The 25,939-nt window shown below is 35.3% G+C and overlaps 1 protein-coding gene across 1 annotated transcript; it reads left to right on the plus strand.

Annotated features, from left to right (window-relative positions):
* The first annotated feature begins 399 nt into the window (after positions 1-399).
* On the plus strand, positions 400-1,934 carry LOC137934289 (cyclin-U4-1-like). Its single transcript, XM_068778572.1, has 2 exons — positions 400-778; positions 1,547-1,934. Exons 1-2 carry the CDS (start codon positions 444-446, stop codon positions 1,797-1,799), a joined length of 588 nt encoding a protein of 195 aa, XP_068634673.1. The 5' UTR covers positions 400-443; the 3' UTR covers positions 1,800-1,934.
* The last annotated feature ends 24,005 nt before the right edge of the window (positions 1,935-25,939 follow it).

Here is a 25,939-nt window from a genome sequence, read left to right on the forward strand (position 1 = left end):
TGCAAGCCTGGCTTGCCAGCGTATTTACGACATGGCAAAATCGTAAATAAGTGAAAAAAGACGAGCAATTCGGTAAACAAGCACGATATTTTAATAAGAAAGAGGCGCCGGCAAAGGACAGGTATGCGGAGGCCGTGCCACTTGCCAGCATGTTAGGGTGGGGCCCGCCTTGCTCTCGTGGTCCATAACGGATCGACCCTTCGCTGTAAAAGTCCCGTCCTTTTCCTCTTCTTCACGTCGAACCGAATTGCTTTTTTTATAGGACGGAAATACCCCTGGAAGATTGCCAGGATGATAAGATGGGTGAGGGTATTATGGTGAATTCATCGAATAGGAGCCTTTTAACGACCACCTGCGCGTAAATTACTGGCTTTTATATTTGAGCCTCGTGGCCTTATAAATGATAGTTTGATAAAGCTGGCACGGAGCTTCTACAGACATCAATGGCGGAGCTTGAAAATCCCCATGTGATGCCCAAAGTCATCACCTTTCTCTCGTCTCTGCTTCAGAGAGAGGCCGAATCCAACGATTCCGTCCGGTGCATCGACCCGCAGAATATCTCCGTCTTCCATGGACTTACCAGGCCTACCATCTCCATCCAAAGCTACCTCGAGAGGATCTTCAAGTATGCGAATTGCAGCCCTTCTTGCTTCGTCGTCGCTTACGTCTATCTTGATCGATTTTCGCAGAGGCAACCCTCGTTACCCATCAACTCTTTCAACGTACACCGGCTTTTGATCACTAGCGTCATGGTTGCCGCCAAATTCATGGATGATATGTAAGTGTTGGTTCATTATGTCACTATGCTCTTCCGCTGTTGCAGTCGTTTACTTGCCTTCAATCTCGTAGCTACTAAAATATGTCTTCATTGATCTTGTGTTCTGGAAATCTGCATTCTGGTTTTTTTTTCTGGATTTGCTCTGTTTGAACTTGGAAATTCTTGCGTTTGATGTTCTTCAGTTTCTCCTCTTTATCTTCTCTTTGTTTTTTTTAATCCTTTGGGGGTTTTTCCAACGGAGAAGTAGTTTACAATTTTCTTGACTTTTTTTTCGGGCAGAATCCTAATAATTTTTTTCGCTGAAGAAGAGGAGATAATTTGTTGAACGAATTGTCGCAATTCTTCTCAATCTTTCTTTTGCTTTTCTTTAAAAAAATCTACCCCCTTTTTCTTCCTCGCTTGCAATGAACTTCTAAAAACGACCATAAATCAACTCTTGAGAGAAAAACTTTGAATTATCAACAACAGTAAACACGAAGCTCCATGTTTCTGTAGCCGGAAGTCTGGAACAGAGCAATCCGGTGATATCCCCAAAAAGGCCATGCCAAACCACCTCCAAAAGGAACCACCCACCTAATTATGGCTAAACTTCGTAGTCCAAATTCATAATTGAGAAGAAGTGTAAAGGCATTTGTTTAATAATTCTATGCATTATAGCATTATAGTTACTGCACATAAGTGTAAATATGAATTCTGAAATTGACAGAGTCTCTACTTCTATGATCTGTTCTGGATTGAGACTTCTTAAGGGTGTTTTGGAACATGCAGGTACTATAACAATGCTTACTATGCCAAAGTGGGGGGAATCTGCACTACAGAGATGAACTTCCTTGAAGTGGATTTCCTATTTGGGCTGAGCTTCCACTTGAATGTAACCCCTGCTACTTTCCATTCCTACTGCAATTACCTTCAAAGAGAGATGTTGCTTGAATCTCCCATCAATCTACCCAAACCACTAAAACTCCACTGCAGCTTTTCAGAAGATGATTCCACCCCTCAAAAACATCGCCTAGCTGTTTGAGCTGTGACATCCAAGCAATCCCATCACCTTGTTTTTTTTTTTTTTTCACCGTTTCGTTGAAGGGTCCAGTATATTGTATTTAATAGTGGTAAATAGAAGCAGTAGAGAGATTGTGATTTCTCCTTTACAACTGGCCATGTTGCTTTTGTTTTCTAACAAGCTTCCTTCTTGTCTTTCTCTTATACTTTTTCCACCGTAGAAGCCAGACATGGCTTTTGTTTCCCAAACTGCACCTTCACAGCGGGAAGATACGTCACTCTCACACATATCTCAAGACAAAGCAAGTCTGGTAGTTGTCCCCAACCAACCCCTTTCCAAGTGCAACTTTCCTGAAATTCATCAGGTTGCAGACTACTCCTTAAATGCATTCGACATGTGGGGGAGACATAGCACATGAATCTCCAACCCTTCGTTGGGGCATTCGTCGAACGGATACAGGGGGCAGACCTCTGACATGTGAAAACGGCGACCGGAGTCCCCAGTCTACGACTTGACAGCAAAGAATTGCCCAAAGATGAAGAGATTTACATTTTTACACTGATTGGGCCATGTGAATTGCCCAAGTGAGCAGCCGCTGGAGTCAATCATTGGTTTAAAGTTTGTTGGGTGATCATTAAAACTTTGTTTTACTGGGTGTCGAGTTTGAAAAGTGAAACCGGAGAGAGAGAGAGAGAGACGCCATGCCAGCAGCCAGCGTCGAGCTCTCTAGTTCCAAATCTGTTCGTGAAGCCTCTTGTTATTTGAGGAAGTCTGTGTGTTGATAGATCCTACATTTATACAATGGGAAAAGGGGGGCTCCTCATTGAATTCCTTATCAAGACTTTTGGAGCGAAGAGTAAATGGAGATGCTCAGATGGGGCAACAAAACAAAACCTCCAAGAAAGAAACAAAGACACTTTATGAGGAAAATGAACTATAATGGACCCTCCTCACAAAGGAGAAAACTTGACAGTTCAAAAATTTCCATTTTTCCATTGTGTAGTACTACTAAGAACACTTTGCATGTATTTATTATATTTAATAATAAATATTTTTACCATGCACTATTTAATTCCAAGGAATTTCATCCTTTAAGAGATTGACCATTATGAGGTTGGTCCCTTATCAAACTTTGTTTAGAGTCAATAGTAGTGAAAATTGGTGTAATTCTCTTAGCCCTTTGTATGTTTACATAGTCGGATATAGGGTTCACTGTACAATATTATATATGTGTAACATGTAGAATAGTGACCACTTGATTGGGTAATTGGACCTCAGTCTATGAAACCGATCGACCCTTAATTAATCTCACTTCCTTTAATCTTAGAAATTGGCTTAAGTTTTATGTGAGATGCGTGATTTTTTTTAGACTGGAAATGATGGCATAAGTGATTTATGTGAGGCATGTTGCCACTTTGGAGAAATTTTATTTTATACAAAATTATGAGGTTTTTATTCTAAGAGAAAATTATCCTAAGGATAATATGATAATTTTGAGAAAAATCAATAAATCGGGAAATTTATTGATTATATTCAAAATTATGGATATGTTTTTTCTCATAAATATTTTTACCAATAATTTTTTTAAAAATATTTTATAAAATATTGTATGGGAATTGAACTTAGTGGATCCCACATATTGGGGTTCCTATTTGGGAACAAACTTTGTTATTGAGGGATGCCTTAACCAATTGGAGTTTGAGTAGGAAGTGGAGTTGGAGGACGGATCTTCTTTAAAGTCAAAGAGGTTGATGGACCATTTGACACTATATAAACATATGTTGAGGAGGTCACACAATCCTCAAATTGACTAATACCCTCCTCATGAAAGGACCTCTTATAGAGGAGAGACATCGGAAAAGGGGCCCGGTGGACATTTAGCAAAGTGGTGAGTACTCATGTTTTTTAAATTTCGAATTGATTAGTGCAACAATAATAGGTATCTAGTAGGAGTTGAAATTTTTATTTAGGTATTTGATTAAAATACTTAGGTGTGAAATCAAGCAAATTTTGGATTTGGCTAATGATGGTTCAATGGGACGGCTGGCTGTGACCAACAATTGTTGCTGAAAGGCTGGTCGGGACCAACAATTGTCGTTGAATGGCTAGCCGTGGCCAGCCACAGGCTCAGTAAGAGGCAGAAGGTGACAAGGTGCAACACTCTCTCTTTAAGATTGTGCTTTTTAACCTCCCTTTCTTAGCCAAATCATGGCTAAGACCTCAAAACTAGATTTTGGGGCCTTCGACTATGACACAAGTTGTGAACATTATGTGCAAAGCTATAATGTATAATTTATGAGTTGTATAATTAGCGTAATTGTAGGAAACGATTTGTTTTCCTAATTCGTTTCCCTAATTTTAGGATCTAAATTGGACTTAATTTTAGGTTGTAAGCGTATGTTAAATAGCTTCCGTTTGAGAGAATAAAATATCGAAAAATCATTCTTTGAAACCTTTCTTTGGTGTTACTTTTTTTGACATAGTATCAAAGCCGGAGAAGTCTCCTGCCATCATTGTGAACGAAGAAGCTATCCTATAGCCGAAGAATAGAGTTGAAGCTATGTCCCGTAGCTAAAGCATAGAGCAGTAACTCTGTCACCAAAAAAACCCCAGAGTAGGTCTTCTCTGTAGTTGTCGTGAATGAAGAGTTGGTTTAAACTGACTGCTGAATGTCGCCGACGATCGCACCACAAGCACGAACACCACCGACGACTGCACCACAAAACCAAAGACACTTTGTCGTTGTTGTGAAATGAAGAGACGCTCTATTGTTGCCGAAGATTCTGTTTTGACGTGAACATCATATTCTTCTCTGTCGTCGATGACGAGAACCACTGTCAGAGAAGTCCAGCCACATTTTGAATGTCGCCGTGAACAGTCGAGCCACTGCTCGGCCTTCCAGCGAAGAAGAAGACGCATTGTCTTGAGGAAGAAGACGAAGGTACGAAAATAAAATTTTTGCTTCCGTTAACTTAGGTTCGTATTTTGATTATTCTGCCAAGCGACCCAAGCTCAAACCAGACTGTAATCAGAGACCCAAATCTGGTAGGGCAAACCAGACCAGTTCTCAGACCAGACCAAACCGAGAACCAAAAAAAAAATTGAAATAGATCAAACTCGACAAGGATCATCACACAATCAAAACACTCAATCCTATGGAAAAGCTAACAATCGGGTATGCACTCACTGCGGGGAAAAAAGTCGTTCACAAAAGTGTTGTTACGAGATTATTGGCTATTCGGAGTGGTGGGACTTCTAAAAAAAGACCTCAAAAAAAAATTGCTCAGAAAGCCATGATGACATCCACAAAAAAAAATCAATTGCCTATAGACAATATTGCCCATTCAGGTATTATCAGTAAAACATCAGTATTCTCTGCATATTCTAAGAACAGAACTTGGATTATTGACACAAGTACATCTGATCACATGACGAGGGATTCCGGTCAGTTAAAACCTGTCATACCTGCTCCTCAATCCATTATTTCCACCGCCAATGGTAGTACCTCTCCTATTACTGAGGAAGGATCAATTATCTTGTCGAATAATCTTACATTAGATAATGTCCTTGTTGTTCCATCTCTTGAATACAATCTTTTGTTTGTTAGCCAAATTACTCCAACTCTTGTTTGTACTGTAACTTTCTGGCCTTCATTTTGTGTATTTCAGGATTTTCTAACTCAGACGATGCTTGGTTATAGTGTTAGACGGGGCAAACTCTACAATTTGGAGTTGACAGAGAATGGGGATAAAAAATTAGTTAGACAAATCAAGCTAGTAGTGAAGATAATGCATAAACAACTATATGGTTATGTCACCGAAGAATCAAACATTTTTCTTTTAGTTATCTTAAGAAATTGCGACCACAACTTTTTTCAGGTTTGAATAACTTGGATTTTCATTGTGACACTTGTGAACTACCTAAGAGCCACCGTATCTCTTATTTACCGAGTTTGAATAAGAGTTCCAAACCTTTTGAGGTTATTCATTCTAATGTTTGGGGTCCTGCAAAGGTTCTCTCTATTTCTAGAGCTCGTTACTAAAATAACTTGGGTATCCTTGCTTAGAAAAAAGAGTGATGTGTGTCTAGGTTTTAAGAAATTTCACCAAATGGTACACACTCAGTACCAAAAGCAAATTCATGTTTTGCAATCTGACAATGGTAATGAGTTTGTCAATGCTTCTCTCGGTAATTGTCTGAACAATCATGGAATTCGTCATCACACCTCATGCATGTATACTCCTCAACAAAATGGATTGGCAGAGAGGCAGAATAGACAATTATTGGAAGTAGTGCGTGCCTCCCTCTTTGGCATGAACATGCCTCGATTTTATTGGGGCGAAGTTATCAAATCTGTTGCCTACCTTATCAATCAAACACCTTCTCGAGTTATAGACTTTCAAACTCCTAAAAAAACTACACTCCCTAATTTCCATTCCCCATCTTTCGAATCTTGAACCCCGGGTTTTTGGATGTACCGTAAATGTTATATCCCAAAAATCTTGAGAAATAAACTTTATCCATATGTCAAACGATGTGTTTTTGTTGGATATTTTGATTTTTAAAAAGGATATCGGTGCTATGATCCACACACACACGAAAGCTCTATGTGACTCTAGATGCCTCTTTCCATGAATTAACGCCTTATTACTCTAGGGGAGTCTCTCGGAATTCTCTTCAAGGGGAGAACTCAAGTGAAGAGAATGTTCAACAAGATAATAGTGGAGGGGCTGAGTTTATTGAGTTAGAAGCGATGAATGAATTTTTTAATCAATAAGAGAATAGCGGAGGTGTTGAGTTTATTGAGTTAGAAGCGGTGAATTAATTTTTTAAACAACTAGGTTGTCATGATGTGCAACAAGACTGTGATCACAACTACGAGAGTGAATCATTAATATCTCTTGAAGAACCCTCAAAGTTGCCTCCGTTTGTACCATCAACTGAAGAATCAACCCAGAATGTTCCTCCTTAGGTAAATACGAATCATGTGTTTAATGAGTCTAATGAAACATGTGTTCCTATAGAAAATATAACTCCTAGATATCCACAAAGATTGAATAGGGGAGTTCCAAAGAAACAGTATGAACCTAATCCTGAAGCCAAGACAAAATACTCAATCAACAACTATGTGTCCTCCCATAGGTTGACTAAATCGTATGCATTTACTGTTGATCAATTATCCAGGGTTTCTATTCCTAGTAATGTGTAGGATGCATTAGCTTATCTAAAATGGAAAAAGGCAATGAACGAAGAGATGGAGGCTCTACAAAAGAATGCCACTTGGGAACTTGTTCCAAATCCTAAAGGAGTGAAGACAATTGGATGTCGATGGGTGTTCGCGGTGAAAATCAAACCGGATGGAAGTATTGAAAGATATAAAGTTCAGCTAGTTGCAAAGGGATATACACAAAGGTATGGGATAGACTATTAAGATACTTTTGTACCAGTAGCTATGATCAATACAATTCGCATTCTTATATCTATCGCAACAAATTGATACTAGCCTTTGCAACAATTTGATGTTAAAAATATCTTTCTCAATGGAGACTTAGAAGAAGAAGTCTACATGGAGCTACCACTCGGAGTTAAAATTAGTTCTTTGTGTCAAGGTGAAGTCTGTAAATTGAAGAAGTCATTGTACAGACTAAAACAGTCGCCTAGAGCATGGTTTGGGAGATCCCCGACTACAATGAAGGATTTTGGCTGTAAGCAAAGTAACTCAGAACATACTTTGTTTATAAAACAGAAAGAAAGAAAAGTAATAGCTTAAATTGTGTATGTTGATGATATGGTCTTGACAGGAGATGACCCATGTGAAATGCAAGCTTTATAGGAGTATTTAGCCACTAAATTCGAAATGAAGGATCTCGGACAACTTAATTTTTTTTTGGGAATTGAGGTTGCTAAATCGAAACATGGAGTCTTCCTTTCACAATGAAAATATGTGTTAGATCTTCTAACCGAAACCGGAATGCTTGATTGTAAACCAGTAGAGATGCCCATAGAAATGAATCAAAAACTTGAAATTCTCCCATATCAAACCCCAACAGACAAAGGGTGTTATCAGCGATTAGTTGGAAGATTAATCTACCTATCACACACAAGTCCAGATGTCGCATATGCAGTGAGCGTTGTGAGTCAGTTCATTCATGCACCAAGTGAAGAACATATGGAAGCGGTCTATCGGAGCTTGAGATACTTAAAGAGTGCTCTAGGAAAAGGTTTGTTATTCTAAAAAATAAAAAAGTATCTCTAACATTGAAGGATATACAGATTCTGATTGGGCAGGTGATCAAACAACCAGAAGATCTACGTCTGGTCACTTTACTTTTGAGGAAGGAAATTTTGTCACTTGGAAAAGCAAGAAACAGAAGGCAGTATCATGATGATGTGTTGAAGCTGAATTTCGAGGCATGGCTCATGGTGTATGCAAATTTTTATGGATAAGGAATACACTGAGGGACTTAGAGATTGAATACGCTAAACCTATGAATATCCACTATGATAATAAGGTAGCCATCGCAATTGCACAAAGTCCTGTTCAACATGATTGCACTCAATATGTTGAAGTTGATCATCATTTCATCAAGGAGAACAGGAGAACCTCGGTGCAAAGATTATAAAATTTCCTTTTATTCAATCCGAGAGTCAGTTGGGTGATATGCTCACGAAGATAGTATTAGGGAAGGCATTTCATAGTATAATTGACAAGTTGGACATGATCGACATCTATGCACTAACTTGAGGGGGAGTGTGTGCAAAGTTGTAATGTATAATTATGAGTTGTATAATTAGCGTATTTTAGGGAACGATTTGTTTCCCTGATTTTAGGATCTAAATTGGACCTAATTTTAGGTTGTAAGTGTATGTTAAATATCCTTCGTTTGAGAGAAGAATATATCGAAAAATCATTCTTTGAAACCTTTCTTTGGTGTTACTTTGTTTGACAAACATCGTCAAAATTTTCTGGTGACACTGAAGGAAATAAAAGAATTATAGTTGTCAGGAAAGATGACCCTTTTATCATTATTAAGTCCTCTAGATTGAGTTTTAGAGGTTGAAGATGATGGTTGCAACCATTACTCATCATGGTGGTGCTGTAGTAGGCAATTGAGAAAAGAAACCTTAATTAGGGTTTTTTGTCAATTAGGGGGATAGTAGGAGGTTTAAGACAAACCTTTAGCCTGATAAACGAGAAATTAATGACCCAAACCAAAACCGTTTTGCATCTAAAATATATTTTTAGTCCATAATAGACCGGTTTAGGACCCATAATCCAATTCCGATCTTTTTAATTAATTTAGTTTTGGACTAATTTTTGTTTCAGTAATTTTTGGGAATATTAATTAAGTGAATACTAACTCAAAAACTATGTTGGTTCACAATGGTCCAATTACATTTTCTAATATTTATTTTTGGACCAAATTTTTTCACATATATTTTCGTTTGTTATGATCCTTATTTGTGTGTTGATTATTTTCATTTATTTGTCTGATGTATGCAATCATGTGTTTGATCGATGAAAATTTTGTGAACGTGAAATTTCTTTCATTGCACATTGACAAGTTAGGTTGCACTTGATAGTGGGAATGATTTAAAGTTATTGCCCAAGAACCCATGCTTGGAAAATTCCACTAATATTAAATCAATTAGGTTGGAATTTATACAAAAGAGATTGTGATTCTCACTCAAACCACATGTATACTCAGATGCATGATTAAAAATCGGTATCTCTTGAGATTAGCTAGATCCTAGCTTTAGCAAGTATTCTATCTAGATTTGAAACGGTTTTAAACTAATTAGAAATTGAAAAAATTACAAAACAAGGAAAAACTTACAACCTTAACAATTGAGGAGAGACAACCTTTTTCTTGAAATGTCCAAGCCTTCAGCCTTTGATGCACAATGACGATGATTCAGGAGTTTGACTATATGAATACGAGTAGGATTGAGAAATGATGAGTTGGTTTTGTAAAGAAGGTTATTTCTCAAAAATGGACTTAGGAAGGAATTTCAAGTTTTTGAGAATTGAATGCAGTAGGTACGCTAATAAAAGTTCATCAACTTCTAAAAACAATATTTTTTGGGGCATTTATATTCTCCCCAAGCCAAACTAGTTGGCTTTTTCCCTTTTGTAAAAAAATTGACTTTGCATTGATCGAATAGTGCAAAGCATTGATCGATCAATCGTTCAAAAAATGACTCATTGATCGATGGAATGATCGATCAATATCCTTCCATTGGGTCTAATAATTTAAGTTGATCGATCAATGTACAAGGAATGATCGATCAATTAAAGTTCCTACTGGCAGTGCATAACAAGTATGATTGATCAATGGCATTGCTATAATCAATTATGCTTTATGTCCCTAGTCAGCAAACTTCTATATTATCGATCGATATTTGGAGGTTGATTGATCAATAAATGTAATTTTACATTGCCTGGACATCATTGATGGATCAATCTACTAGGAATGATCGATCATGCTTCATAGCATAGTTTGGCCATGTTGTGGTTGATCGATCAACCAATCCTGATTGATAGATCATGCTTTATATTTTTGGCCTATGCACGTCTAGTTGATCGATCATTGACAAATGTTGATTGATCAATCTAGTGCCAGTTCACTAAGTAGATTTTTTAAAGTATGAATAAAAATGATCCTTAGTGACTCTAGCATGTATAGAGTATGTATATGCATCGACAAAACATGTAAAAGTGAAATCTTATCCTAAAGTTCCAAAAATTTCTATTATACCTCAAGTTTGGAAGGTTTGGGATTGCTCTCTTACATGGACTGAGTTTTGTGATTTTAAATACTTTCTAAACTCTAGTATTCAATTCATTGCTTCTTCTTTCTGAGGGTGGTTCTTCAAGAACACTTTGACACGGTTATGTAGATCGAGGTTTTTGAGAAACTTTTGTTTGTTCATTTTATAGACCTTTGAATTTTGTACCTCTTGAAGGAAATGCATTTGAAATGCTAGAACTACCATTGTTAGATCAATTAAAATTTGTTATCATTAAAATCAAGAAGGGATTCAACACTCAGTCAACAATCTCTCTCTTTTTTTTTATGATGACAAAAACTAATTTAAAAGAACTAAAATTAAATCATTAGTATGATTAGGAGCTTAGTATGTTTTTAAATTTAGGAAATAACTCCCCCTTTTTGTCATACTCAAAAAGATATTACAATTGAAATTATATAGATAAAAGGTGGCTCAATGGCCTTTGATATGATCAAAACATTTACATAGCATATTTACATGTTTTCAAATGTAAATACAAAAAATAAATAAGGGAGTGTTTGCTCGGTCAAAAGGAAGGTCTGGCATCCTAGGATTGAAGCGGCGCCAGTGGAACAGAGCAATTGAGTTGCAATAGATTGGATCCTCAACTATCCCTCTTTGATTTTATTCTGACCCATCTTGAGCTCTTCTTGTGTATCCACTACACGGCTTGGGTCGCTTTCTATTCATCGATCACCTCCTCAAGCTATTGAAATCGGTCTGATGATGAGGATGTACCTTCAACCAGCTTCCTCTCCACAAATTCATACTATTCCAATTGAGACGGATCCAGGCTCAATTCATCTTTTGAACCAACATACTGAGGTGCCTCCTTTCCAATTGTTTCCTTCCTAACCCATTGGCCCCTCCATTTGGTGAAGCCAAATTTGCCTAACTTGGTCTCATTGATTGACATCTTCTTTGTCAAATTGACACTTTCCTCGTCGGTGAGGTCTACTCCAAAGTAGCGGAGGATGGTGGTGGTTTGCTAAACAAATGGTAGACCGTCTACTCATGAGCTTGAGTTCAAGTCTATCTTTTGTGTGAGTGCCCACTTCTAGAAGATATCGATCGTGGCGAGTCTTGAGAAGGTACCCTTGGGTTGAGGATATGGGTAATGATTTCTATGAATACCCATTGCTCTTTACTAAGGTTTTTGATCTTTATTTCATAGGAGCTATCCGTAGTTTGGCTGAAGGTGAGCAAGATGACATCTTGTATGTTTTGAGGGCAATCTCTATGGAGGTCCATAGGTTAGTTTTCTTTGACATATTTTGGTATCCCCAAAGATGTTGTTCCAAGGATTGTGTTGAGGTCACTAGACTCAATTGAAATTGTTGCATTCTTCACATAGGTAGTGAGCCTCATGGTACATGGGGTCACCTCTTCTACCTCAAGGTTTATGCAAAAGTGGGTAAATGGCCTCCTCACACACTACAGGTCCGGCCTAAAAATTCTATCAAATTCATTGATTTGTCTCTTAGAAAATCCAATGTCAACTTTGCTAGGCTCAACTACACTCTTCGAGATGAAGCTCTTGAAATACTTACCCCGTTGTAATCTTGTTTAGAATTTCTCTCTCCAATTGGGCATTTCTTCACAAACATTAGTGTCCTTGGAGGAAGTATTCTTCTTTCCCATGAATTTGGTTCTAACCATCTGAATTTTGACTAGAGGAGCCTTTGGTTGAGGAAAAAGTATCCCTTTTTCGATTTTGGGGGTTGGAAATCGATAAAATGGAACCAAATCAAAGGGGAAAAAGTTTGGATGGCTGAGAAGTTGCAATAGCAGTGGAAGAGCTTGAAATGGGAAAATGAAGTGAAACCTCACTTAAAAATCTTCAACTTCTCATTTGGCACCGTGAAGGATCGGTCATTCTATTTGATGATCAGTTGCTAAAGCTGATTGATCAATTACTATGCATTGACCGAACAAAGCCCTATGCAGAGTGGCTGACAAGTGATCTTTTGGTTTTCATTTCACTCCCATGGCTTTCCTCTTTTATCTGTTTGTTTCATATATTCTTCAACCATCACTAATGAATATTCAATGCACTATACCACCAACCAATAATAGAAGAGAGGAAACCAAGCAAGCCAAAGTGAGAGTCAATCAACAATTCACACTAAGCCAAACCAAACCATGCCCTTAATCATGCATGTAATCAAGGATATTTTGAGTCCACAAGCTAATCCAAATCATATAAAATTGATTCTAAATCTTTCTCAATTAAGAAAGAATTATAAAGTCAAGTGAAATCTCAAGGGATCTTGGACAACATAGAGGATCTTATTAAAGAAGCAAATTTTCCTTCTATGTCACTTGCGCCAACTATCAAAATAAGATCACAATCTTTGACTTCTTTATTTCCTAAATGATGTAAGAAATAAATTCCATAGAATAATCTAATATAGGGAACCTTTAAAAAGATAAATCACAATGCTTTCTTTCCTCCAACTTTCTTCTTGGCAGGCTCTAGAAGAAGGAAACTTTCTTTCTATGCAAAGTGCGCCAACTTTGTGATTTAAATAATAGCTTGATCTTACCTTTTATCCTTGATTTTTTAGTTTAGATAATCCAGAGGATAACACAACCAATGGAAGGTCAAAAATCATGCAAAGGACCAACACCTTTTCAAAAAAAAAAATCATCCTCTCGGTAAAAAGAAAACAACCTTCATCAAACTCTTTTTAGAGAGTAAACATACAAACATAAACATAAACCAGTCTTGAATGAATTTAATCATGCTTTGATCATGATAATCCACATATATAGAAAGAGGATGAGAAAACCTTCATCCAACATATTTTTTCTAGGAGAGAAAATCAAACATATGATAATCCAACATATGCTTAAATCTCGCATTTAAAATTCTCGTTCATGATTCAAAATAAACCGAGCATAAAAAATCTTGTATGAGATGGAACACTTTTTTTTTATCAAGAGAACACTTATCAACCAGTAAACTTCTTTCTGAGATCAAGACATTATCAAAATCATCTCATGAAAGGTAGAAGAAAAAAAACTTATCTTGCTTACTGAGTTTTTGCTTCACAACAACAATGCATGAAGCTTGATAAAACTTGCTTAATAACCACATTAATGTCGGGATCCTAAATCCATTGCTTTGATATACCATGTTGGATTTAGGATCCCACGATAAGGTCCTTGACCAGGAGCATAAGTGAAAGGAGAAGTAGAAGTAGAGGAAGAAGGAAGAGAGAAGATAGGAGAGAGAGAAACGACTAAGGAGAGGAGAAAAAGAGGAACTTTGAGAAAAGTCTAAAGACGAATTTGAAAGAGAAGAGGGGAGACTTAATGATCTACCCCTTGTCTTGAGCTTCTATTTATAGTTTATGAAGAAAATTTAAAATGATTACAATGCCCTTAAGGCTACAAGCTCTCTGAAGAAAAAGACATAAATAAACATACATCATCTTCTTTAATTACACCTTTGTGTCATCCTATTGTGAAGATCATTAGATTCCACTTTGTGCCACCTCCTTGACGTGGGGAAAGTATTTACCTTAATGCCACTTTAAGATGTCTTCCAACATTTAATGAGCTATTAATGACATAGATAGGTCACTTAATTTTTTTTGGAAACCTATCATGACCAAATAGAAGCCTTTAATCTTGTTCTACAACTTTTCTAGAACGCGTCATTAAGACAACTTAGGGTCAGGCAACGGTCAATCTTCATTTGACGCCTCTTTCTTCTCATTAGAGCGTTCGACTTCATTTAAATTGGTTGATTGGTCATTTGGGTGAATTACCCCAAATAGAAACATTTTTCTCTCTCGCAATTCGATGGATCTTGATTTAATTGGTCAACCTGCATAAATTATGTCTTTGATTTCTTCGAGGCGGTCGAAGGGGAGAAATTTGGTCAGTCATCCTTTTGCAATGTTTCTTTTCTTCATGCATTCACTCATCTTGCTTGTTTGGTCGTCCAAATGTATAACTTCTAGCATAATTTTTTATTTATTTAGTCAATCCTTTGTTGATTGAATGAATAGGTAGGCAAAAATTTCTTTTGGAGGCTTTTCGAGCTACAAAATATTCTTAGTGTACATAATTAGTTACTTAAGTATTTGTTATCATCAAAATTATCTTAACATGGATCTTGAGACCAATAGTCTATGCTATTGTAGAACTACTTTTGGGTCGGTGGCTCCCTTCCCCTCTTCATGTTGCTATTATTTTGTATAAATAGAGAGAGAGGAAAGAGGGGGACGGGGGCTACCATCATTATCCTCTTGTTTTCATTTAACAAAAATAATAACATGAGGGGGAAGCTCTCCCTCCCTCTTTTTAAAACAAAAATTGAGAAAGAAAGGTTCTTCCAATATTAATGATGTTGAGAAAGAAAGGTTCTTCCAATTGGCAGTTTTGAATCAGACCATCCCCTCACCTGGTCAGTTAGCAAGTGGATTTTTATAATATTATAGTCAAAATTAAATTATGACATTTAAGAGAAATGTATTTTAAAAATCTTTTTTTTTGAGAAAGAAAGGTGTACCTTGGTTGTTCATAAAAAAATTAAAAAAATCGAAGAGGAGTGTTCTACCTTTGGGATGTACTTATAGACAATTAGAGCCCAATCAATCACTTAGGGGGGGGGGGGGGGGGGGGTTAGTCAACAAAACGAAAATTTGAAATTCATCTTCATCTCCTGATTCAAATTCGTTTCCAGTGTTAGAACCCCAACATGAGAAAAATATAAAAAACAAGAGAATCCCTAAACCTAACAATATTCTTAATTAAAACATAATCCTTAATGCACAAATTACGTAAAACATGCATTATTACTACACGAATAAGTAATTTAATGTATAATTAAAATATATTAAAATACTAATTAATTGAATTATATATTATATTATTTAATGATTGCATTTTATTGTATATCAATACAATAATTAAGTGAGCCAATGAAATGCGCTCATGATTAATTATAAAAAATAAATAAATAACATTATAAATAACAGAAACGAATGTAATAAGTTTAGTTATTAATTTAATAATAACATATGATATAATTTAACCTAAAAATGAAGGATTTAATAAGAAAATTTGATCTAATCATAACTTTAACACACTATATATTTGTACATATTACTAATTAATAATATTTTTTAATTAAATTTAAAACCATTGATTTTATTAAATAAAAAAGGGTTAATTAAACCAAAATAATTGATCGAAAGCTTAATTTAACAATATATTAATTACCACTATTAAATCACTAATATAATATAATAATTAAAAAATAAATATAATGAATAAATAAAGAATTATTTTATTAATAAGCCTTTTTACTTGGTATTAATTAATAATATATTTCCACAACATTGAAAAAAATTAATTCATCAAATGTATATTGTAATTATATATTATTTACCAGACTTAAATATCTAGTTTAATATAGTAATAAAATGTAATAAAAATAATATATAAATAAATATACAACTTCATTAATAACCTAAGAAATATTATTCTAATAATGAGTTCGTGCCTTTAGTATTAAAATCATCAAATTACAAGTTTAGTACATAAGAACAACACATTAAAAAACAATAAGATACAATCATCATTTATCATTCCACATGCAAGTCGCTAAGTCATTTCGAAATTGTGCGGCTCTTGTGGATTCTAATGCACGCTACCTCCGAAAGTTTGTTGATTGGGTATCTTCTTTCCCGAGACCATCACTATCATCGTTGTCTCTATCATCTATTGCACCTAATTGGACCCCATCACCTCCTCCAAATCATCTGAATCATCATCTTCCAATTCAAATATATCATTATAATCCTCTCCACGTATATAATTGTGCAATATGCAACAAGCAATTACAATTTTTGTCTGCATCTTAAAATAAAACGGAGGAGCACCTTTCAACATTTGAAATCGAGCTTTTAAAGCACCAAAAGTTCTCTCAATAGTATTCTGCAAATATGAGTGCCTTCTGTTGAATAATTCTTTTTCATTCCTAGGAATATTATCTCCAAATTCTTGCAGTTGATACCGAGTTCTTCAATATGGAGCCAAAAATCCTGGAAGATTTGCATAACCAGCATCGACTAGATAATATTTACCTACAATAGAAATTATATTTTACATAAAATAAATTAACATAAAATAGATAAAAGATTACTGTATAAAAATATATTATTTACCTTCAGGTACAAATATTTTATCTAGGCGAGTCAATACGCCCTTCAGTACACAGGAATCAGCTGCTGATCCCTCCCATCCAGCAAGTACATAAGTGAATTGCATATCAAATGTACATGTTGTCATCACATTTTGTGAGAGATAGCCCTTTCTGTTCCAAAACCTTTGTTGTTCTTCAAGTGGGATGCTCGCTTTGATATGAGTTTCATCAATAGTCCCAATACAATCCTAATTATATAATTTCAATTAATATTGACTAACTTTGTATAGTAATCTAAATTTGTTTAGTTAGAGGGCAAGTGATGTTACCTTGAATTATGAATAAAACATTGAATTGTTTAAAATCTTCGAGTGTGTGTGTTCCGAAGGCCGTTTGATGTAATCATAGTGAAGTTTGAGAATAGCATCCAACACCTTGTTGAAATACCTACTTATGGTCCAGTTCGATCTATCAAACATCTTTGTCGTGACACTATAGGATTGTTGTTGACCAACAGTTAGAAGGAAATAGGCAAGTTATTCTTCCACTGAGATGGTCTTTGTGGCTAATAAAAACCCTTTGTTATTACTTATCTCTGCTAATTTGTGAAATACAATTTGATTCATCCAATAAACTTTTCAAAATTTTATAGGTGATTTGTCTAGTGCCTTTTGCAAAGACAATGAACCATTAACCCCACAAGAACGTGGTAGACGTTTATCGCAATGGCATAGATAGTATCCTCCTATGACAACAATAATACATGTCAATCCAACAAAAGTTGTAACCTTTTTTCGTTTGTCATAGTAGCCATGGAAATTTGAAAATTTAATCTTCCTAAAAGTCATAAACAAAAATAAACATCAATCTTCAATCATAACCTATTCATCCATACTCAACAATCATATTCATAGCCATGAAAATCTTTAATTGACCACATCCATACTCATCCACCATATTCATCCACATAATATATTAACACAAAAATCATAAAAAATAAAAATATTGACCATACTGATAAGTCTTGCAACGTTAAAATTTAAACATCGTCATTAATACATAACAATCTTCCCAAAGAAAATATTGTACTTAAAACGCATTACAAGTATTTTCTTGCACAATATTTAAGCCACCCGACCCGCTCTTCCACTGTCATTGCCGTTAACATGGTCTTCTTACTTGGCGTATCCAACCATTTAGGAGCGTCATACTTCATGTCGTCCGACAGGTCTAGGATTTCCCTGAGGGCATTGACACAATCTTTTTCGACATCGCCCTCGTTAGGCTTCATAACACCCGAATCTCCTCACCATGTGGTGGATATTTATAACACCCGAATCTCCTCACTACATGGCAAAATCATTCCATAGCAGATGCACTAAACAATGCAAACACACACACACACATCAAGTCCAAATTCACCGAAAATCCTTGGTAGAGCCCCATATGACTTTGTAGTCACTGCGAACTGTACCTCGTCAGTGAGAGGGGTCGGGTGTCGTTGGCTAATGGACGCCTCTGTAGGTGACTCAGCCTTGTTTGAACTGGACTAAACATCACAAACCCTAAACCCTAAAAAAATTACCCTAAACCTTAAACCCTAAAAACCCTAAAACCTATCGCCCCAAAACTGAGAACCTTAAAACCTATCGCCCCAAAACCGAGAACCCTATTTTTTTTAACCCTAAACCCCAAGAATAAACCCTAATCCCTTTAAATACCCTAAACCCAAACCCAAAAAATGCTAAACCCCAAAATCAAGAACCTTATTTTTTAAAACCCTAAACCCTTAAATACCAAGCATTAAACCCTAACCATAATCCCCAAATTAAACCCTATAAAGATGAAATTGAACCATAAATACCATAAACCCTAACCCTAAATCCCCAAATTATGCACATAAATTAAAATTAAATCAAATACATCACTAAATTAATTGGAAAAAATAGGGTTTAGGCTTACCTTTTGAAATTTGGGGAAAACCAAAGCCGAAGGGTGAAATCAAAGTCGAATGGGAAAATCAAAGTAGAATAGAAGAAATCGATGCCAAAATGTCAAAAATCAAATAAAATCTAAATCAAAATGGAGAAAATCAAACGAAATTGGGAGGTATTTTGGAGTAAAAGAGAGTAGTGACAGGGAGAAGGGAGTGGGAGGCCGAGAGGGATAGGAGTGAGGGAGAAGCGAGCGAGAGGCCGAAAGGGAGAGCGAGTGCGAGGGAGAGAGAGGAGGCCAAGAGGATGTTCATAGCGAGAGGGAGAAGGGAAAGGGAGGCCAAAAGAGAAGGAGAAGCGAGAGGGAGCAGGGAGAACAAAGATGGCTACAGAGGGAGTGAAGAAAATTTTTGAGGAGGAAGAAATGATGAGAGACGGAGGAGACCAAGAGAGGGAGAGAAACAAAAAAGAAAAAGAAAAAACGACGAGGGTTCGATTCGTAATATGCTGTGGAAACCAGATTCCCGAACTTAAACCGTGGAGATGATTTTCGGATTTATCTTAAGGGGGGTTAGTCAACTTGACTCAGGACATGAACTTCAATTGCATTACTCAGTTCATGTCCTGAGGTCGTTAGGGGAGAGCCAGACTTCAAGTCATGTACATGACTAACATGACTCAAGAGATCATGTCCAAAGCGTAAACGACGGAAAGTGTTTTCCGCTCAATTTTGGCATTCATGTACATGAAACGAGTGCACCCCTCTCTCTGTCGCACACCCTCTCACGCAATTTGCTCATTTTGTTCCCGCACCCCCTCTCTCGTCTCCCTAAACCCTGAGCTCTTTGCTCCCTCTCTCGTCTCCATCGTCCCTCTCCGGTCTCCCTCTCTACGGCCTCTTCCTCCCGATCTCCGTCGCAGAGTACGGGAGGCCGAGAGGCTCAGCGACAGAGGTCGAGAGGGAGAGGAGAGGGAGGCCTTCGTCCCTCGGCGACAACTTCTCTTCTCTCTCGACGTCCCTCTCTTCTCCTCACCCCCGTTGGCCATCCTCCCTCTCCTCTCGCTCTCGACCTCCATCGCAGAGCACAGGAGGTCGAGCATCTGTTGCAGAGCATCTCGGCCTCCCGACTTCTCTTCTCCCTCTCGGCATACCGTTGGAGCGCTGCCTCTGTCGTCGTTGCCCGCTAGCTCGCCGATAATTAAACTATCGTCATAAAAATCACTAATTTATAATTTTTATTTATAAAATAATTATTTTATTTATTTAATATATTTATTTTATAATTACTATATTAAAATAGTGATTTAATAGTCATAATTAAAATATTATTAAAATAAATATTTGATAAATTATTTTGGTTTAATTATCCCATTGCTATAATTAATTAAACCAATGGTTTTAAATTTTGTGACAATATATTACTAATTAATAATACATAATATATTATGTACAAATATATAGTGCGTTAAAATTATGATTAGATCAATTTTTTCTCTTAAATCATTCATTTTTAGGTTAAAGTATATCATTTGTTATTAATAAAATTAATAGCTAAACGTATTACTTTCATTTTTGTTATTTATAACATTATTTATTTATTACTTATAATTAATCATGTGCGTATTTCATTGGCTCATGTAATTACCATATTAATGCATAATAAAATATCTAATTCAATTAATAAATATATTAATATATGTAATTATACATTAAATAACTTATTCGTGTAGTAATAATGGTTGTTTTACCTAATTTGGGGTTTAAGAATTATGTTGTAATTAAGTATACTGTAACAGTTTAGGGATTCTCTTATTTTTTTTTTGTTTTTCTCATGTTGGGGCACTAACATTGGAAAGTATTTTCCAGTACACATGATGTCATCAACATTAACACCAAGGGCGAAGATGAAGTTTATGTAGATGACTGACATGATCTTCATGTTGGAGAAGAACATGAACTTCAAAAATCCATTTTGTTGACTAACCCCCCTTTAGTCATCTACATGACTTGAACTTGCTACACAGGTTTCTTGAGCTTTATCTCAACTGCTGATTAGGAAACTTATTAATAAAGTTGTTAACTCATGCACTTTGTTTAATTAATTCATTTTTATAATTAATAAAATCAATGGTTTTAAATTTAATGTAAAAATATTATTAATTAATAATACTAAAAAAATATATAGTGTGTTAAAGTTAGCATTTGATAGTTTTTTCCTATTTAATCATGACTTTTTTATGTTAATGAATACTATATATTATTAATAAATTAATAACTAATTATATTATATTCGTTTATGTTTTTTTAATGTTATTTTTTTTTATGATTAAACTTGTGCATTGTTAATTGGCTCACACAATTACTGTATTAATGTATAATAAACAGTAACCATTAACTAATATAATATATAATTCAATTAATTAGTATATTAGTTTATTTTATTTATACATTAAATTAGTTATTCGTGTAGTAACAATGTTTATTTTACCTAATTTAATGTTTAAGTTTTATATTTTAATTAAATATACTTTACAAGATACTAATTCTCTTATTTTTCACATTTTTCTTATTTGGGGGCACTAACATTGGAAACTGTTTTCCAGTGGACATGAACTCGTCCACACTAAGGGGGGGTTAGTCCACAATGAAGTGGAAAATTGAATTGAAGTGAAATGAATTGCTTCCACTTCAACTCATGTTTGGGTATTAGTCCACGCCAGTTGAAGTGGTTGGAAAACAGATTCCAGTGTTAGTGCTTGGAAAACAGATTTTAGTGTCCTTTTCAAAATAAAGAAGAGAATGAGTAACCTTTTATGATTATAGTTTATTATAAATTAAAACAATAATTATGTGTGACTACAATAAATTATATAAAATTAATAAAAAATTTAAAAATAACATAAGGAAATATAATAAATAAACATAATGGTTTAATTACTTATAACAATTGGATAGTTAAACCAATTAATGATTATAGTTTATTATAAATTAAAACAATAATTATGTGTGACATGAATAAATTATATAAAATTTAAAAAAATTAAAAAATAACATAAGGGAATATAATAAATAAACCTAATGGTTTAATTAATTATAACAATTGGATAATTAACCAATTAACGATTACAATTCATTATAAAATAATATACTAATTACGTGACTAGAATATATTATATAAAATTAATAAAAATTAAAAAATAGCATAAGGGAATATAATAAATAAATAAAAATGGTTTAATTAATTTTAGAAATTGGATAATTAACCAATTAATGATTACAATTCATTATAAATTAACATACTAATTACGTGTGACTAGAATAAATTATATAAAATTAATAAAAATTAAAAAATAACATAAGGGAATATAATAAATAAACCTAATTGTTTAATTAATTATATCAATTGGATAATTAACCAATTAACAATTACAATTCATTATAAATTAATATACTAATTACGTGACTAGAATATATTATATAAAATTAATAAAAATTAAAAAAGCATAAGGGAATATAATAAATAAACATAATGGTTTAATTAATTTTAGAAATTGGATAATTAACCAATTAATGATTATAATTCATTATAAATTAACATACTAATTACGTGTGACTAGAATATATTATATAAAATTAATACAAATTAAAAAATAGCATAAGGGAATATAATAAATAAACATAATGGTTTAATTAATTTTAGAAATTGGATAATTAACCAATTAATGATTAAAATTCATTATAAATTAATATACTAATTATGTGTGACTAGAATAAATTATATAAAATTAATAAAAATTAAAAAATAACATAAGGGAATATAATAAATAAACCTAATTGTTTAATTAATTATAGAAATTACATAATTAATCCAATTAATGATTACAATTTATTATAAATTATTATACTAATGAAATACAGCTTCCATGGGTTGTGATCTGTTTTTTTATTAGAAGTAGAACAGAAAATTCAAAAGAAGCAGAGTGATGACATCCCACAATGGCCAACATCAATGGGTCTTCAATGGATATGCGTTCAGTGCCTTAACATGTATCAACTAAAGCAGCATAGGACTTTGCAAGAGGAAGGAAACCATTGCAAGGAAAATTCAGATTTTTCACGTTATTGGAGTGTTAGAAGTATAGTATTAGTTCTTAATGTGCTTAAGTTGTCAGTTTATGATTACTGTATTAGTTTCCTTGGGGTTCCTATTGTATTAGTTTATTATCCTTGGGGTTCTCTGTGGCAAACTCACCTCGATCAAACAGTCCATGGAACCCCAAGGAATCATGGTACAATAGGATTAGAAAAGGAAAAACTTTGAGACAGAAATTAGGATCAAAGCTAGTTTCTCTAGCAGATTTGGAAGTGACAAAGAAAACAAAGTTTGAACAGAAAGCAACACAATGAATGCACTACTCTCCCATACAGAGAAAAATGCAGAAGAAACCTAAAGGTGAGCCATCATGTAAAACCATTCTGGTTCCATGTTCACTGAAACTCATATGCAAATTATTTCTAGCTTTAGAAGCCTTCTTTCTTTCTTTCCACCACCTCCTAGATGTCCATTCCTTGAATACATCTATTTCCTCTTCAGATGTAACATGCCTAAGCATTTCTAGAAAGAACAATAACTTGTGTAGCAGTGAACTCAATAGACAAGCAACAAGGATATTAAGAAGATACAAATAGCAGATTGCAGAAATCCACTAGCCAAAACTGGATGATTATAATCTTCTCACAAACATTTCTTCAGCAATCACTAACCTAATCTTGAATCTGGATAAACCATTGATGGTAATAGGGAAAAAGTTGTTCCATCTGCACCAAAAAGACAACAACCGTCTCCTACAGAGTATTTCTGCAGCATTGTTCTGCAAGCTGCCAAGCGCCACTTTTTTTTTTTTTGAGATTGCTGTGAGGGATCCTGAGTTACCAAGAAGATTAGAGAGCATTCACAACTTAGCACCTGAGAAATAAAATCAACTGATCAGTAACAGTTCTCAAGACAAATCTGTTATCGCAACAAAATAAATTTGACCAGTTCTACATGTAAACTTCTGCAAGGAAAAAATATTTTTCAAGAAAACCAGCAGAACCAAGGACTTTTAGAATCCTCAGCAGCAACACCTGCTTCTACAATTTTACTAATGCCCTAAAGGAAAGTTCCTTGTGTCTTGTTCTGGAAATGACACCAATATACCATAAGAAACCAACCCCGGAAAAATTCTCAAGATAATCCAAGACAACAAACACCACTACTGGAAAGGAAACAGGAGAGAAATTGCTAGGATTCAACAAGTGATGAGAAAAGCAGGATTAGTTAAGCCACATGGCTACAATGAAATTGATATTAAGGGTAGACATCATGCTCTCTGTCTAGGAGATATTTGCAAAAGCTGAGTTTGGAGAAGAAGTTGAAGGATGCGGGTCTTCTCCCTGACACAGTCTGTGTTGCATGGCCTGAATTCAGAAGAAAAGGAGGAAAGTCTCTGTAGTCATAGTGAGAGACTGGCAATTGCATTTTCTCTCATCAACACTGAACCAAGGACCACACTTCGAATTATATAAGCCATATGTATGCTTACAGAAACTACTACATGTTTCTTCAAAGTTATTGCTAATTTATATTAGAGTAAGAAAATTGGTTTCACTTATAACTTAATTGTGCATTATTTTGTATCAGTCGGTATCTACATGGCCCCTATGTTCTACAGAAGAAATTTTGAATGAAATGAGTTTGGTGGAGCTACAGAGGCTATTTGCAAACCATTTCGGTCTGTTATTGTCATAAACAGTTTGCAAGATCAAGTTTGGAGGAAAAAATTGTTTAGAGCCAGTGATTCAAGTATAGAATAGAATTAGGCCATGTCTACAAGCTCCAAGACCATCAACCTGGCCTAGCTTAGAAAAGAAGTCACAAGGTATTGGAAGCATTGCAAGTACAGCAATGGACCTCCCGTCTTTGACTGTAGATTCTGAGACAAACCCAGAGGCAATATCAATTATAGCATCTCTGCTCTGCTGTAACTTGCAACAGACTTGGTTTGAAAGACAGAAAACAGAGGATCACTCTCACGGGATATTTGACTTTCATCCCAGGCAACTGATTCAAGGTTGCCTTGGCTAATGCTCCAAACAAGATTACTGCAAGAGAGAGACGATCTACGTCGTTCAATCCTAAACAAAAGCTACTCTTCAAAACTAAACCCTAGACCTTAAAACCCTAAAAGTCCCAAATCCCAACTCTAATCCCGAAATTAAACCCTATCAACACGAATTTGAACCCTAAATCCCATAAACCCTAACCCTACATCCCAAAATTTGGCCACAATCAAGATAAATTACGCACAAAAATTAAAATTAACTCAAACACAAAACTAAATTAGTTGAAAAAAAATTTAGGGTTTCGGATTACCTTCTGAAATTTGGGGAAAATCACCGCCGAATGGGGAAATGTAAGCCCAATGGAAGAAATCGATGCCTACTGTCGAAAATCGAAGAAGATTGAAGGAAATCGAAGGGTATCGAAACCAAAATAGGTTAAATCAAAAGAAATCGGGGGAGGAGGAAAGAGAAGAGTGAGAACGAGAAGGAAGAGGGAGGCTGAGAGTGAAAAGAGATGGAGGCCTAGAGGGAAAAGAGAGAGGGAGACGAGAGAGGGAGAGGAAGAGAAAGGCCGAGAGAGAAAGAGACGAGAGAGGGAGATGGGGCGAAAACGAGAGATAAAGGCGAGAGAGTAGAGGGAGCAGAGAACGAAGACGAGAGCCGAGCGAGAGGAGCAGAGGGAGCAGAGAGCGAAAATGAGAGAAGAAGGTCGGGCGAAAAAATTCGTCGGGAGACGAAGGGCGAGCAGAGGAGAGGAGAAAGTGGAAATGAGAAAGGATTTTTAGTTTCGGGGTGGGGGGGGGGGGGGGGGGGGGGAAGAAGCGACGCCGTCGCTTGCGGTAAGTCGATGATTTGAAAAAATGGACGGAATCAAGTTTCCGTCGTTTTTGCCTGAGGAGATGAAACGGTGTTATCTGGCTTCAATTCAATTCATTTTGCACTAACACCTTATTTATGATGACCTAGGTAATGCGGGGGGAATTCATTCCACTTCATTGTGGACTAACCCCCCATAAACACCCATTTCGTAGATGAAGTTCATGTAAATGATTGAAATGAAGATAAAAATAAACTTCAAATTTCATGTTTGTTGACTAACCCCCTTTTATGGGGATTAGTCAATAAAACGAAATTTTGAAGTTCATGTTCATCTCCAACATGAAGATCA

The sequence above is a fragment of the Aristolochia californica genome, unplaced genomic scaffold (genome assembly GCF_029961685.1).
Source record: "Aristolochia californica isolate CCGP_79_NKW_82.1479 unplaced genomic scaffold, dmAriCali1.0.hap1 SCAF_6, whole genome shotgun sequence".
Classification (NCBI taxonomy): Eukaryota; Viridiplantae; Streptophyta; class Magnoliopsida; order Piperales; family Aristolochiaceae; genus Aristolochia; species Aristolochia californica.

Excerpts from the sequence above, each read along its gene's own strand:
- LOC137934289 (XM_068778572.1), top strand. The coding sequence starts at position 444 with ATGGCGGAGCTTGAAAATCCCCATGTGATGCCCAAAGTCATCACCTTT. Across the intron at positions 779-1,546 it reads GCCAAATTCATGGATGATAT|GTACTATAACAATGCTTACT; the intron begins GTAAGTGTTGGT and ends TGGAACATGCAG.